This window comes from Penicillium brevicompactum (assembly GCF_028827555.1).
Source record: "Penicillium brevicompactum strain IBT 35665 chromosome Unknown utg000005l_segment0_segment0, whole genome shotgun sequence".
Taxonomy (NCBI): Eukaryota; Fungi; Ascomycota; class Eurotiomycetes; order Eurotiales; family Aspergillaceae; genus Penicillium; species Penicillium brevicompactum.
The window spans coordinates 3934180-3948711 of record NW_026623208.1 but is presented as its reverse complement, the minus strand read 5'-3'; the positions used below and the strand labels follow the sequence as shown (position 1 = coordinate 3948711).

Sequence of the window (14532 nt, the reverse complement as noted above, 5' to 3'; positions counted from 1 at the left end):
TCCTCTTGCAGGGCACGCACCGGATCTCTTACTTCGTCTCGACTCTGAGCTATATAATGCTCTATGCGGGCGTTCCACGCTGGAAATACCGCCGTGGATCTTTCGTGCTAGGCATCATTTTGATGATTTCCGACGCATTTCATGCCTGGTACGTGTTGAATGATACGATACTTACAGGCATCAAAAACCTTTTGCTGCTTTTATTCCACGTTCCCTACGTTTGGTTACTTGACAGATTCATGTTGTACAACCTTTTGGATCTCCGTTCACCTATGACAACCTCGAGACTTGAAAGCCTAAGCCCTCTTATTTGGATTGCCAACGTCTTTCTAATCATACCCGTTGCTCTCATCATAATATGTTTTACTGTCCATTTTTTAAGCTGAGCTTCGAAGTGTTTTGAGCGGCAATGATGTCACCTGGGCATGGTCAATGCGGCTTCCAAGGTTTTGCTTGATTGCCCAGTGATAGTTATCATGTTCTCTGCTCTTTCCGTCTGTTCTATTTGTGTGCGGCCTCCATTGCCCAGATGGCGATTTTGTTTTCCCCCGAGGATAATACTAGATGTCAGCTAGGGATAGACGCGCCGAATTTTGGAAATACCCGTTCCAACCATGGAAGATTTTCACAATCACATATCGTTGGCCTGTTTCAAACATGATCATGTGGCTCTTCTTCAAGCAGACCTTCTAAAAAGGCCGCCCGGGGTCTACAGACCAACTATGTCTGGGACTGGCAGTATATAGTAATGCCCCCTCACCTTCAGATATAATCGCTCAACACATTTGGTTTCACGTGCTTGAAGAAAAAACAAACGGTGGAACAAACCTAAGCAGCCCAGCAGCACCCTCGGGGCCATGACTGCACCCTTCTATTCAAAAGAACGCACGGGTGAGCCAAGATGTTCCGGTGCCCCGGGGCCAGTTGCATCATCTGGAAAGGATCATGGGGAGAACTCTGTGCATTTCAGACAGCGGGAAGACGGGCAAGGTCGATTAAAATGTTATGATAAACAGAGCCAAGTATTTAAATTAAGAGCTGCCCTCCTTCCTCATTACCCGGAAATGTTCTGCTTGAGCGGGAGTTGCCTCTTTGGGTGCTTGAAATGCTTCATAACACGGCTCACGGAATCAGCCTCTCTTCCATGACTCGATCTGAGTCGGTGTTGTCAGCCCCGTGTACATATGCAAAGGATGTTCGTGTGACTGCAGCCAAAGATTCTCAAGTATCACCGATTGCGTCATTAGCAAGGGGTAGAGCTCGCTCCAGACTAGGTTACCCATGATTCGCATATGACCGGAATATTCAATGCTTCCAGATTCGGGGTCTTCATCGGCTGGTCTGGTTGTATTTAGGCTTGGGGTGGCCTTTTCATCGAAATCGGGATCGACAGCTAGAACATGACCTTGGAAGTCTCCCTTCAAATAACCTGGCTGATCTCGTCTCATAGCCATATATTTTTCATCGAGATATGACCTAACGGCCCATTCATCGACGATAAGGAACATAGATGGTGCGAGCTTGTGGGTCCACTCGTCCGAGGACCGAATTTCCTTGTAGTGGCTAGAATTAGTGTTAGTGTTGGTTTTTTTGTTTCTTGGGAAAGAGGGCTTTCGAACCTCCTCAGTGCGAGCGTAGGTCTTTGATTATCGTAATCCAATTCTTTGCAGTCAAACCAATGCAGATTGAGAAGTGGCTTCAGCTCGTCAGAACCCTGTACATCCTCACCCCACGCCGATAAGTGGGCTTCCACGCGTCGCTGCAGTTCCTCCCAATCATTATCGGAAATCTCTTTCGATGCGCGGTAAATCGCGATACCGAAACCAAGACCCTTTCTCTCTTGTGGATCCATACTCATGATTTGCTGATGTCCTCGAAGAAGCTGTTGAATCCAAGGCTGCACAGGTGGCTGCGGTGACGGACTCTGGCCGCGGGTCTTCAAACGCAGTTCATCTTGTAAGTCGGAGCTCATCAGCAGGCGCTCGTGGCGGGGCACGTTAGGATTCTTTGCGCTTGGGCCTTGAACCCTCGCGGCATCGAGACGTTGTGCAAATCGATCAATGAGCAGCTTCGAAAAGTCTTGACTCTGCTCTTGATTCGCTAAATCGGGGTTGTGTAGTCCAGCAACGATCTCAGAGGGTGGATAGTGTCCTGTGTACCCATCCATGGGTAACCAAATTTTGAAATCTGCCATGGACACGACGGCGAGAAGGTCGTTCCACCGAGCTGAGAGAGTCACCATTTCTGGAGTATGTGGGGTTTCGGTAGGGATCGATGCGAATTTATCCACTATCGGTGCTCGCAATTCAGCGGCGCGGGCGAGGACCCAGGAATGGGCGGTGCTGGTCATGACTTCGTACTGTGCGCGGATAAATTGTTCCCAAAGAGCAGGAAGATTGAGCTCAGGCGCGAAGACTCCTTGCTCCTTGCGCCGTGCATTCAAAGCCTCCTGCATTTCTCCTAGGTCTGCGGATACGTTGTTGAAGGTGTCGCGCATGTTTTTCCGGATCTGAGGGATATTGAGATACTCAAAAACGGCAATCACGGAAGTTAGGTATTCATGGGCGATTGTGAAGTGCTCGGGGTTGTTGAGCTCCTTGTCGCGCCATTGGGTTGTGGGCACAGGGTCAAGGCCTCCCCAGAGACGACTTTTGAGAAAATTTATATTATGTCCAACCTGGGTCAATCCACTCAAGTCCTCCGGACCAGCGATCCGCTCCATCGCTTTTTGGACTGTGGGAACTGTGGCTTTGTTGAATGGCGCAGGTGCCCATTCAGAAGTTGGGTTCATGAACAGTGGGAATTCATCTGGCTCGAGCAAAGCCAAATCAGTCTTCTTTCCGTTCGGTAGGACGCCCTGCGTGATGAAACCCATAAAATGCAAGATTGCGCGCGGCTCAATCAAGGCATCCACTGAGCTGGTTAGCAAGGTGATAAGGACGCGACGATAAGACCGTACCGACTGGTGAGCCTTGGTTCTTCCAATGCTTCTCCGTGATGACCGAACCCTTGAAGCTGGTCGCGTCGAGAATGGCCCCGCCTGATTTGGCTGGTCCAGCATCTGTGTGGGCATAGCGCGTACTGGCCTGCATCACGGCTGTCCGAGGCGCAATGTTCCAGGTATTGCGGTGGGCCAAGCCAGCATGACGGGCGTTGGCAATTGGGATCGCACGAGAAGATGACTGGGTGAATACATGTCGATTTAGCTGTGGCAGGCTTCGGGAAACCCTGGCAGCCAGGTTGCGTTGCATTGTGATAGGCTGGCGCTTTTGGCGACCTTGACGAATGATGCGGGAGCGCGGCTCGGGAGGCCGGAGAGCAGCCCTTGGAGCTCCTGGAGCTCCTGTCTCTAGCCGCGAATCAGACTAGTCATCACGCTATACCCGATCAAGGCTAGCTTGCATGCAATCCGCGCCCGTTGCCGCGATGTAAGTCTGGCATTTCGAAGGCGGTATTAGAAGCGGTCTAATTCGAATCAATCAGGCATCCCGGGGATCAGCAGGGACTTTTAGGCATCACCTTCGATATCCCTGGCTGACTATACACCTTGGTAGGGGTGTGGTCAAGCGGATTTCATTTCCATGATGCCTTGATTCATTCCCATCACCAGCTTGAAGCTGGCACATATGGCTACCTCTACCATGGGCGACCACAAAAAGCAAATCCGAGGGTATATATTGAGGGAAATCCCAATTACGTTGATTCAACGCCAACTCGAATACTTGGTGATCCCCCGAACAGAAGACTCGACCCCGAAGACTATGTAGGGTGTCTACAAATGTTTGTGTCAACCGTCGAGGAAGCTTTTTGCCGGTGCCGCCCTAAAGCAAGATCACAGTCCTTGGCGTCCATATATACCCCGAACGTCATTCATATTTTGCTATCGGCCTGAACAACTTTGGGTATAATTATGAGACCGCCCACAAAAGTCTGAGCTCAGTACCTGTCTACTTGCTTCAACTTTCGAAGAAAAAATCCACTTCAATCTTCAGACAGACGGTGCTAGACACAACTATCGCTCACATACTTGCCACATTGCACGATTCCCAGAGTTACGACCCTCTAACATTAGTCGATGATCACAACCAGCCTATCTGTTATAGCAATCCGCGAAGCCTTCAGTCTTGATTTTTCTTATGTGATCTTCCTACCACTGTTGCCGTACTTGTTGCATTTCTGCGCCAGGAACGGTTTGCATCGTGGATTAATAACATGTGGCAAATGGGGCTAGATTTCGAATGGAAATGGCGGCCTCCCGATGTTTCAAGGGTCGAAAACCTTCCCAGGATTCATCAGCCAAAACGGATCAAGGGATAACTTGATTCCACGCATGACTGATAAACTCCCTTCCCCTACCTCCTTCTCCATAAACTCTTTCTTGCCTAAACCAATGCCGTGCTCGCCCTTGGTGGTAATCAGCATATGGGAAACAAACAGCAAGTCGAAATCGGAGAAGTATCAAACTCACTGTACATGTGCCTTCCATCTCAATTGCGCGATGCACCATGTCATGCACACACTTGGACACCAGCTCACGCTCTTCAGCACCGTTGAACAAGATAGTCTCATGGAAATTTCCATCACCGACGTGACCAAGCATGCTGCCAAACAGACCCAACTTATCAAGATCGCGCTTCGAGATTTCTGTTCATCACATAAGTCTCTGTGGTCAATTTGCCGCTGGGGAATACATACCAACTAGATCCGGAAGCCGAGACAGGGGAACAGCAACATCAGTGGACCAAACCTCATGTCCGGACTCTCTCATGCAAAGCATACTCCACAAGGCTTCCTTTCTGGCAGACCACAGAACTGCTTGCTTTGCTTTGTCTTGTTCCACTTCCAGCTCACTGCCCTTGTTTTCATTGACAATCTTTCGCACGCCTTCAATGTTATCTTGCACTCCTAGCTTGGTGCCACTGAATTTGAGGAACAAAGTAGGCAATGTTTTCCATACCCTACCCGTCGCGCCCATCTTATTAATGACATCCATTTGGACATCATCCAACAGCTCCACAGCTCCGACTGGGATTCCCTGGCGGACAATCTGTGTAGCTGCATTTGCAGCATCTCTCATGGTTTTGAATGTCGTCATCCCAACGCCACTCTCCTGTGGGATATGGGCTAGTTTCAGAGTCGCTTCTGTGACGAAGCCCAGTGTGCCTTCCGACCCAGTGAATAAGCCGTTCAGGTTATAGCCGGCTGAAGATTTGCTATCCCAAAAATTAAAATCTCAAGATTGCAGCCACAAGGCTGAATAACATACCGTGGTCTTTTCCTCGTTTTGATTATCCTTCCATCCGGAAGAACGACAGTCAGGTTCACAACCCAATCCTTCATGGTACCATACCGCACGGCATTCGTTCCACTAGAAATTATAACATGAGCGAGCCTCTTTCCACTCTTCAAGGGCTATTATATACCTGCAATTGGTGGCAATCATTCCACCAATTTTTGCCTGCGTGAGAAACATTAGTCCAGAGTTCAATTTCCATCCGTGGAGGGTAATTCGACATACCGGTGGACCAGGGTCGATAGGGAAAAACAGTCCACTCGATTTGATGTTCTCGTTCATCTCCATCCAGGACACAGATGGCTGTACAACAATGTCCATGCTGCAATCATTAGCAATGAACGCTTTTCGCACGCTTTCACGATATGTGAAGCCGTTAGATTTGGAAAAGACTCGCTTACTCTTCCGGGTGGAAAGCAACAACTTCACTCATATTGAGGAAGTCAACACTCACTCCACCGAAGGCTGCTGCAAAATGACCTTCGACACTGGATCCACCAGAATATGGGACTGAGGGTGACAATTAGAATCTTTCAATAGCCGACAAAGTCCAATTTGACTTACTCATGGGTACTTTGTATTTGTGGCAAACTCGCGCAATGGTGGCTACCTCTGCAGTGGATTTAGGGAATGCAACAGCCACAGGGAGACGATCAATATTGACTGAAGACCATTCGGAATAGCCATGCATCTTCAAGTCTTCATCGTCGGTGCTGATAGAGTCTTCTCCAAGCTCTTGGTTGATTTCTCGAATGGCCTGTGTAACGGGTCGTTAGCAAAAAGACTCGTCAGCTAGCAAGTCCGACTCACCGTTTTCATTTCCTCCAGCGTAGCATATTGCGGCTTTTTCTTATCCTTGCTCTCATGGTTCGATTGCCCGATGCTATATATCACAGAGACCGTGACGACCGATGCAACACAAGCAGCTATAATTTCCCTTGACCAACCTGTTGATTCCGAGGGGGAACTCGATGATTCAACCGAATAATAGCGCTTCGGCAAACCTTTCGGATATGATTGGTGAGGGTGAGATATGCTTTTCCCCGTCCATTTTGTCGTTCTTACAGGTATAGATTGCCGACCGGGCTTGATTCTGGGTAGAAGTCGTAGCATATTGCTGCCTTCAGAGTGTGGGCTCAACCGGTCTTGACAAAACAGTAGAGAGGAAAGTAACCTCCGAAGTTCCAGAATTGGTATTAAGTCCCCGTGTGGTTGGATGGAATTAGCTGCAATGAAATATTATATATCATAACAACCTTGGAACTTGAGCAACTTTTGAATCTCGACCAAGTCCCAGTGAGAGATCTCGGGACTTTCCCGGGCATCTCCCGAAGACTTGCAGCCGATCATCCGAAACATTTCAAGATTTCCAAACTTCCAGATCGCTGGATGATTCATTGAAGCCTCTCGGGAATTATCCGAATCACTTAATCCAAGATTTGAGGGCTTCCACGAATCCGTGGACACACCCGTGGACGCAAATTGAGTTGTATATAATATGGAACGGTCGCGCGATGATGAGGTGCAAAAAACGTTGGAATAAGACACACCGTGAGAACAAAAGTCGAAACGACACAAGTTCCAAATGTAAGCCTGAAATTTCAAATTTCTACTGATATGTGACTCGTGCTGAGAAGAAACAGGTATACCGCATCTTATGCCTTCTTCGAGGCCCTGTGGGAGCTGGGGGTTCGCAATTGTTTTGTGAATCTGGGCTCGGACCACCCCAGCATCATGGAGGCTATGGCAAAAGGGTTGAAAGAACGCCCAAACGAATTCCCCAGAATCTTCACCTGTCCCAATGAGATGGTCGCTCTATCCATGGCGGATGGATATGCACGAGTCACCAACAAGCCTCAGTGCGTGATCATCCATGTTGATGTCGGCACCTCTGGTCTGGGAGCAGCAATCCATAATGCCTCGACAGGCCGCGCACCTGTGTTGATATTCGCGGGCTTATCACCTTTCACCATGGAGGGTGAGCTACGTGGTTCACGCACTGAATATATGTGAGCCACCTTTCATACATGATGGGACTTGGTTGATCTGACCCAGGGTTCAACAGACATTGGCTGCAGGATGTTCCCGATCAAAAGCAGATTGTTGCTCAATACTGCAGATACGTCGGAGAGATCAAGACTGGAAAGAATATCAAGCAAATGGTCGGCCGTGCCTTGCAAGTTGCCACGAGCGCTCCAATGGGACCGGCGTACTTGATGGGAGCTCGTGAAGTTATGGAAGAGGAAGCCCAGCCATACCCCATCAAGCCTGAGCATTGGAGGCCCTGTGAGGCAGCGGCGCTTCCTGAGTCACACGTGAGATCAATTGCAGAGCAGCTCATCCAAGCCGAACAGCCACTGGTCATCACGGGCTACAGCGGCCGGAATCATAAGTCTGTGGATGCGTTGATTGGGCTGGCAAATCAAGTGTCTGGTCTGCGTGTGCTGGACACCGGAGGCTGTGACATGTGCTTCCCGGCCGATCATCCCAGTTGGTTAGGCATGCGGTATGGCTCGGATCCCAGCATTGAGACTGCGGATTTTATCCTAATCGTGGACTGCGATGTGCCTTGGATTCCGACTCAGTGCAAGCCGAGTGATACAGCAACAGTTATTCATATCGACATCGATCCGCTGAAAAAGCTGATGCCCTTGTTCTATCTTCCAGCCGTTCGAAGATACTCAGCTGATGCCACAACGGCCTTGAGTCAGCTGTCATCTTTCATTGACTCTTCGGTTGATCTTCAGTTGTCTTTAAAGTCACAGGCTCATCAAGAGAGAAATTCGCGTCGGCAAGAATCCCACCAGGCGCTAATCAAAACTCTTGATGAGAGGTGTGCATCTTCTCCCGATGCGACTACCTTCAACGCCTCACTCCTTTGCAAGAAATTGAGAGAACTTACCCCCAGTGACACGGTGTTTGCCATCGAGGCGGTCACAAACTCAGTCCTCATTGCCGACCAAGTCCGTGCCACTCTTCCAGGTCAATGGATCAACTGCGGTGGAGGTGGCCTTGGGTGGAGTGGTGGCGGTGCCCTCGGGATCAAACTTGCTTTGGACGCGAAAAAGCCTGACAGCAAGCCACTCGTGATTCAAATTGTTGGTGATGGAACCTTCCTCTTCAGCGTTCCATCAAGTGTGTATTGGATTTCGCATCGGTACCAGATTCCGGTTCTTACCATCGTCCTCAACAACAAAGGTGAGGCTTTTGCGCAGCCCGAGTCTGCTATTCAGACATTCTCAAAGGAATGATTGCTAACTTCTGGCCCTTGATAGGATGGAATGCTCCCCGACGATCGATGTTGCTCGTTCATCCCGACGGGCACGGATCAAAGGTTGATAATCATGAGTTAAACATCTCGTTCGACCCAAGCCCCGATTATTCTGGAATCGCGAGAGCTGCAAGTGATGGCAATATTCATGCGGCGAGGGTGAAAGACTTGGCGGAGTTGGTTCCAGCGCTCCAAGAAGCCATCGAGATCGTTCGCGGGGGAACTTCTGCTGTTATTGATGCGCACATTGTATGATAGGCCAACCGTGCATTCACTGGGAGACACTGTAAATTATATGAGTTTGTTCGCAAGTATGACGTTTTGGCAATGAATTTGGAACAATACTAGATCGCACTGTAGTACGGAGTAAATAAAGCACATCAGCATGGGGTCTCAGATTGCTTGGAGGATGTTGACGTGACAGTCGTCGACCAATCAAAGAGCGCACCGGTGAGTAGGTGGAGCCGTGGAGAAAGGCCACGATGACGTGATGGGGCCAAATCCGGCTAGCGCCATATCGGGTATTTCCCGAGAGCGCAACCGCTGCTCGATCTGATGCATTTACAAATGCCGGGACTTTCCCGCTCTTCATTTCCTGCTGTCAGATTTATTCGACGCATGTGTTGAGAGATCCGAGATGTCAGACTCATTTGTCAGCCCTGTAAGTGTCCACGAGTCCGGATTTGAGCTCGCTATAGTTAGCCTCGTTTTTTGTATCCACCCATTTACTCATTGCATGATTGGTCGTTTAGGCCAATTCACAGCTTGACCCGACGCCGGGCCCATCGTCTAAACGAAGGCGTGTCGCACTAGCGTGTCAGCATTGTCGAGACCGCAAAGTCCGTTGTGATGGACAGAGACCAACTTGCGGTGCATGTCGAAAACGTGGAATCGCAAACCAGCCATGCGAGTATCTGGTGATTGCAGACACGGCCAAATACCAGACTGAGAAGGCGTGAGTATCTCTCAGAGTCACTGTTTTCCAGTGCTGAAAGTGGTCAAATTTCTAGATATCTGGACTCGTTGCGCGCCCACATCTCTGATTTAGGTGGAGCGCAAGCATCCAAATCACCTCGCCACACGGAAGCCCTACACACAGGGCAAAATCCAAATCCACCACTAGAGCAGACATCCTCTGGTGGAAGCACATTACCTATGTCTCTTGCTGCCATGGGGGCGGCGGTACCAGGTACACCAGATACAGCCCCCCATGATCAGTACTATGGTCAATCGTCTCTCGTCTCACTGGTTCATCAATATGCCCAAAGCTCACCAGGCCAGAGAACTACACACTCAAGCAATAACCAAACAGTTTCCACCAGTGGCTCACCACCCTCGTCCTTCCCGTGCGCCAATACCTCACTTTCACCAAATATAGCCACGTTGCTCTCGGACGACTTTTCACTCCCACCTAGGCGGCTCGCAGATTGGCTCCTCGATGTTTATTTTACTAATAATCATGTCTTCTACCCCTGGGTGCACAAAGAGAGCTTTATGGCTACCTATGAAAGTATCTGGACTAACAAGCCCAACGATAACGATCCAAATCTGCCAGATGTGGGCCTTGGTGGTCAAAATTGCCCATCGACTGTGTTCAATTGCGCTTTGAATGCAATGTTTGCCATTGCTTGCGAGTTTTCTGATATGGAGCCTCGTGAAAAACGCAACTCTTCGATGATGTTCTATGAACGGATGAAGAGTTTGATGAACATCGATATCCTCGACAGTGGTAGCTTGGCTCATGTCCAAGCGCTTTTGATGGTCTCGATATATTTGCAATGCACACCCTATCCCAAACGATGCTGGAATGTTATTGGTATGGCACATAGGATGGCAGTTGGTCTTGGTCTGCAGAACCGTCGTCAATTCAATGGTCTCTCTGCCCTCGAAAGGGAAATGCGTTGGCGAGCATGGTGCGCATGTGTGCAAATGGACATGTAAGATTTCCAAAAGTCTAATATTAGACGCACAGAGGACTGACCTTTCTCATAGTATTATCAGCATGACAACAGGTCGTCCGCCCATGACAAAGGACTATTCAAGAGTCCCATTGCCCTCACCGACCGACGACAAATATTTAGCCCTTGGCAAGGACGGATCCCAACAACCAGACGGAGTCATATCAAAGAATCAGTTCCTGCATCAGAACATGAAATTGATTGGAATTTTGTGGAGGGTTCTGTTGAAAATCTATCACAGTGGCGATGAACCTCCAGATGGACAATTCCCGCTCTCAGTCGAAGGGGATTTCAAAGCCATGATGGAAATAGATCGATCCTTGGAAGAGTTCGAAGCTCAACTTCCCGTTGTCTTCAAATGGGACTCTCCTCATAAATCCACTTTGGATCGCACCTTTCGTCGTCAATCAAATGTTTTGCATGCAAGGTAAGCATATTAAGCGCCCGAGATGTGCGCACCTGAATGACTCTATTCTCAGATTTCTTCACTTGAAACTGCTTTCATATCGCCCTACATTCAGCACTTACTGCTCAACTGGCAACTTGCATTCTGATCAACCCACCTCTTGGTCAATAATTTACCAACAAAATGCGGCACTCAAATGCGTGCAAGCGGCCAGTGATCTTATCTCATCGCTTTCAAAAGCCACAACCGAAGATTCAACGGGTGCTTGGTGGTATGGAGTATTTTGTGTGTATTTCTAGAATTTTTCAAAAAATTCCGCCAGATTGCTAATCATTTTCCTAGATCTCATAAGTGCTGGAATTGTGCTGGTTCTTGCTGAGTCAAGCGGTGCGGACTTCCCTGGTATATCCTTGCAACAACGAGAACAAACCTGGGACGAATGTCTTGAAACTTTGAACAGAATGATTGCTGTACACCCATCTGCCAGGGATTACTGTATCGCTCTTGATGAACTTCGGAAAAGCCATAGGGAGAAACTCTGTGAACGTAAGATACTCCACAATCCCCTCCTCATCCCTCTTCAATTTTTCTAATGCGTGAGTAAATGTCCACAGCAGCAATTCATCCCAATAGATCTCCATCGGATGAAAGAAATCCAGTTGAACCTGAAATCGAAGGCGCAAATCAAGTGCCATCGAGTGTGATGCAGGGTGACCGTGTGGAGTACGGACTACAAAGTCCATTCTTTGGTAATTGGGATACAGATCTTGGCGATATTATGCTTCCTGCTCAATTCCTTCAGAATTTAGACGAAGAACTTCTTCTTCCAAATCTGTTTTAAGATGGGAAAACAACTTTTGCCGATTTGATGTGGGAGCTTTTTTAGGTTTAATAGAAACTACGACACCACAACGGCACTCGGCGGCTCAAAAGCGTATCCCAAGGCATATACGAGATTCCCTGCAAAAGTTTTCGCTTCCACTTGGTCTTAATTTTCGAGGCTACCTTCCTCAATATTATATAAGGTAACGATCACTTGGAACTATTCACTAAGAAAACACATCATTGGACATGACTCTTGGAAGGTAAAGCTCCCCGTTCTTTCCCCGTTTTGAAATGCCAGTATATCTATAAAATGACGGAGCTTTTCAATTTGTGAGTTCTACCTTGGTATAAAATGTTATAATTTCTATTTGTCCAGCTTCTCACCCACATCGGCCTTTGGGTGGCTCCCTGTGTCCCCCTCACTTCTCCACCACCCACTGCAGGTGGCTATTGTGTGTGAGCCGGGTAGTTCCCGATTGGATCTCGACGAGCAATATCCCCCTATTGCGATTCTAGGCCAAGGATCCTGCCCAGGTGCTCATTCAATGCGGGGAACCCACGGATGGAATCCGGGGAAGGGTTTCTGGGCGATGGAGTGCCAAACGATCAGCACCAATTCATCGCCACTGTACTTCCACGGCAGCCAGTGTCGGCAAGGAATTCGGAATCATGTGTCCACATTTGAGGGGTAATAATGCATCTGAGATCGTGGCTTTTGTTGTCCAAAATTGACGTACAGAGTCGTTATAAGTACGACAGACCCCAGGATCTGCTTTGAACGAAAAACCTTGAAATCAGAAACTCATCAGTCAAAGTTCTTTTCCTTGTCCATTGCTGCCCAAAATCTCGGATCGAAATACATTTAAGTATCACTTATCTTGGGATCGATCTTTATTGGACCAGACAGGATGAAGTCCATAAGCAAACCTGACAAGGACCACGCCCATGTGGACGATGTGGAGACAGAGGCTCTCCCTTCTGATCTCAACCCGACAGAAGAGCGCAAGGTAGTCTGGAAGTGCGATTTACATGTCGTGCCGATTCTAATGCTGCTCTATCTGCTTGCCTTCTTGGACCGCATCAATATCGGAAATGCGCGCTTACAGGGTCTCGAAAATGATTTGCAAATGAAAGGAGGGCAGTACAACTACGCTCTGTTTATCTTCTTCATACCCTACATTCTTTGCGAGGTACCATGTAACTTGATCATGAAGAAGCTTGCTCCGTCTACTTGGCTAAGTGGAATCATGGTGGCATGGGGTAGGTGGAATGTGCCAATTTGGTCTACAGAATCTCGAGTTGATCACCTTGAAACTCTAGGTTGTGTTACTATCGGCCAAGGGTTTGTCCAGAGTTGGTCTGCCTTGATGGCATGTCGCTTTCTACTGGGCATCTTTGAGGCAGGCTTCTTACCTGGCAAGTCAAACCCGAGAAGGACTCATCAACCCGGTCACTAACCCCTTTATAGGCTGTGTTTATTTAATATCGACTTATTATAAGCGTTTTGAACTCCAATGGCGATTGAACCTTTTTTTCAGTGCCAGTATCATATCCGGGGCTATCAGTGGAGTAAGAGACTGTTCCGAATTTCTTGTAAAATGGCCACGCACTGATTTCCGGTATTAGTTACTAGCATATGGGCTGTCATATATGGAGGGAGTCCGTGGATATTCGTCATGGCGGTGGATCTTCATCCTTGAAGGGATCGCCACTGTGGTGGTTGGGTTGATCGCTAAATTGCTGATTGTGGATTGGCCTGAGAAGGCAAAGTTCCTCACTGAAAGAGAACGAACAATTCTTATTGCGCGTTTACAATCCGAGAACGACTCATTCCCCATGAATCGATTGGATCAAGCCGCGGTCTGGAGAATTCTGGGAGATAAGAAAATCTACTTAGGGTAAGTCATCCGACAAACATACTGCGGCTGGCCCCGAGAGTTGAAGATTCCTGACGAATGATGCACAGGATAATCATGTACTTGGGTGCTTTGAACACAGGCTATGCAGCTTCGTTCTTCATTCCCTCAATTCTTCGAGATATGGGCTGGACTTCCTTGATGGCACAGGTTATGAGCATCCCCATTTATATCGTGGCAGCAATTATGACCATTGGAACCGCTTATATGAGCGACAAGATGAGACACCGGTTTGGATTTGTCATAGCTGGCTGTGGTATCGCAACCGTGGGATATGTCATCTTGCTTGCACAACGATCGGTTCCCGTCGGCGCAAAGTACTTTGCCCTCTTTGCCGTCACGGGTGGTGGTTTCATTGCCCAGCCCATTCTCATCGGATGGCTGAGTAACAACATCAGTGGACATTACAAGAAAGCCATTGCGACTGCAATGCAGATTGGATTCGGAAATTGTGGCGGTTTCGTTGCTAGCAACGTATTCCTGTCATCTGAGTCACCTTTCTATGTGACAGGCTATGCAACGAGCTTGTCATTGATTTGGCTGTGCTTGATAGCCGCCGTGGTACTGTTTTTGCTGCTCTGGAACGAAAACAGGCGTAGGGAGCAGGGGGCGCGTGATCATCGGTTGGCCCTTGAATACGAGGAATTGCAGAACATGGGGGATGATCATCCGGGATTCCGGTTCTCGTACTAAGTGGTTTCCTCGGTCATATTAAGCGGTGATCATGGGACTAATAACTACAAGCTCTCCATTGGAAAATTGGCTAGTAGCTATCTTCAATGAAAAAGTCGCGCATTTTTGAAATCACTATCCCCAATCCCCAATTCTCGGTTAACGGCTTAGCCAAGGCTTTCTTCCAAGGT

At 48.4% G+C, this 14532-nt stretch overlaps 5 protein-coding genes across 5 annotated transcripts; 3 read left to right on the top strand and 2 right to left on the bottom strand.

Annotated features, from left to right (window-relative positions):
• Positions 1-1130: 1130 nt before the first annotated feature.
• Positions 1131-3251, bottom strand: N7506_007350 (uncharacterized protein; the record flags this gene model as incomplete). Its single annotated transcript, XM_056956643.1, has 3 exons — positions 1131-1563; positions 1620-2913; positions 2960-3251. 3 exons carry the CDS (start codon positions 3249-3251, stop codon positions 1131-1133), a joined length of 2019 nt encoding a protein of 672 aa, XP_056810977.1.
• A 1012-nt stretch (positions 3252-4263) lies between these two features.
• Positions 4264-6344, bottom strand: N7506_007349 (Vanillyl-alcohol oxidase C-terminal subdomain 2; the record flags this gene model as incomplete). The annotated part of the gene is made up of 10 exons (XM_056956642.1): positions 4264-4404; positions 4469-4644; positions 4696-5213; positions 5267-5368; positions 5424-5458; positions 5519-5615; positions 5695-5803; positions 5858-6050; positions 6104-6176; positions 6298-6344. 10 exons carry the CDS (start codon positions 6342-6344, stop codon positions 4264-4266), a joined length of 1491 nt encoding a protein of 496 aa, XP_056810976.1.
• Positions 6345-6791: 447 nt separating this feature from the next.
• N7506_007348 (uncharacterized protein) lies at positions 6792-8819 on the top strand (the record flags this gene model as incomplete). Its single annotated transcript, XM_056956641.1, has 4 exons — positions 6792-6826; positions 6937-7302; positions 7359-8491; positions 8569-8819. The coding sequence occupies 4 exons, from the start codon at positions 6792-6794 to the stop codon at positions 8817-8819; spliced, it is 1785 nt and encodes a 594-aa protein (XP_056810975.1).
• A 1239-nt stretch (positions 8820-10058) lies between these two features.
• On the top strand, positions 10059-10953 carry N7506_007347 (fungal specific transcription factor domain-containing protein; the record flags this gene model as incomplete). Its single annotated transcript, XM_056956640.1, has 2 exons — positions 10059-10501; positions 10566-10953. The coding sequence occupies 2 exons, from the start codon at positions 10059-10061 to the stop codon at positions 10951-10953; spliced, it is 831 nt and encodes a 276-aa protein (XP_056810974.1).
• Positions 10954-12661: 1708 nt separating this feature from the next.
• Positions 12662-14362, top strand: N7506_007346 (uncharacterized protein; the record flags this gene model as incomplete). Its single annotated transcript, XM_056956639.1, has 5 exons — positions 12662-13013; positions 13074-13169; positions 13222-13322; positions 13380-13651; positions 13720-14362. 5 exons carry the CDS (start codon positions 12662-12664, stop codon positions 14360-14362), a joined length of 1464 nt encoding a protein of 487 aa, XP_056810973.1.
• Positions 14363-14532: the final 170 nt, after the last annotated feature.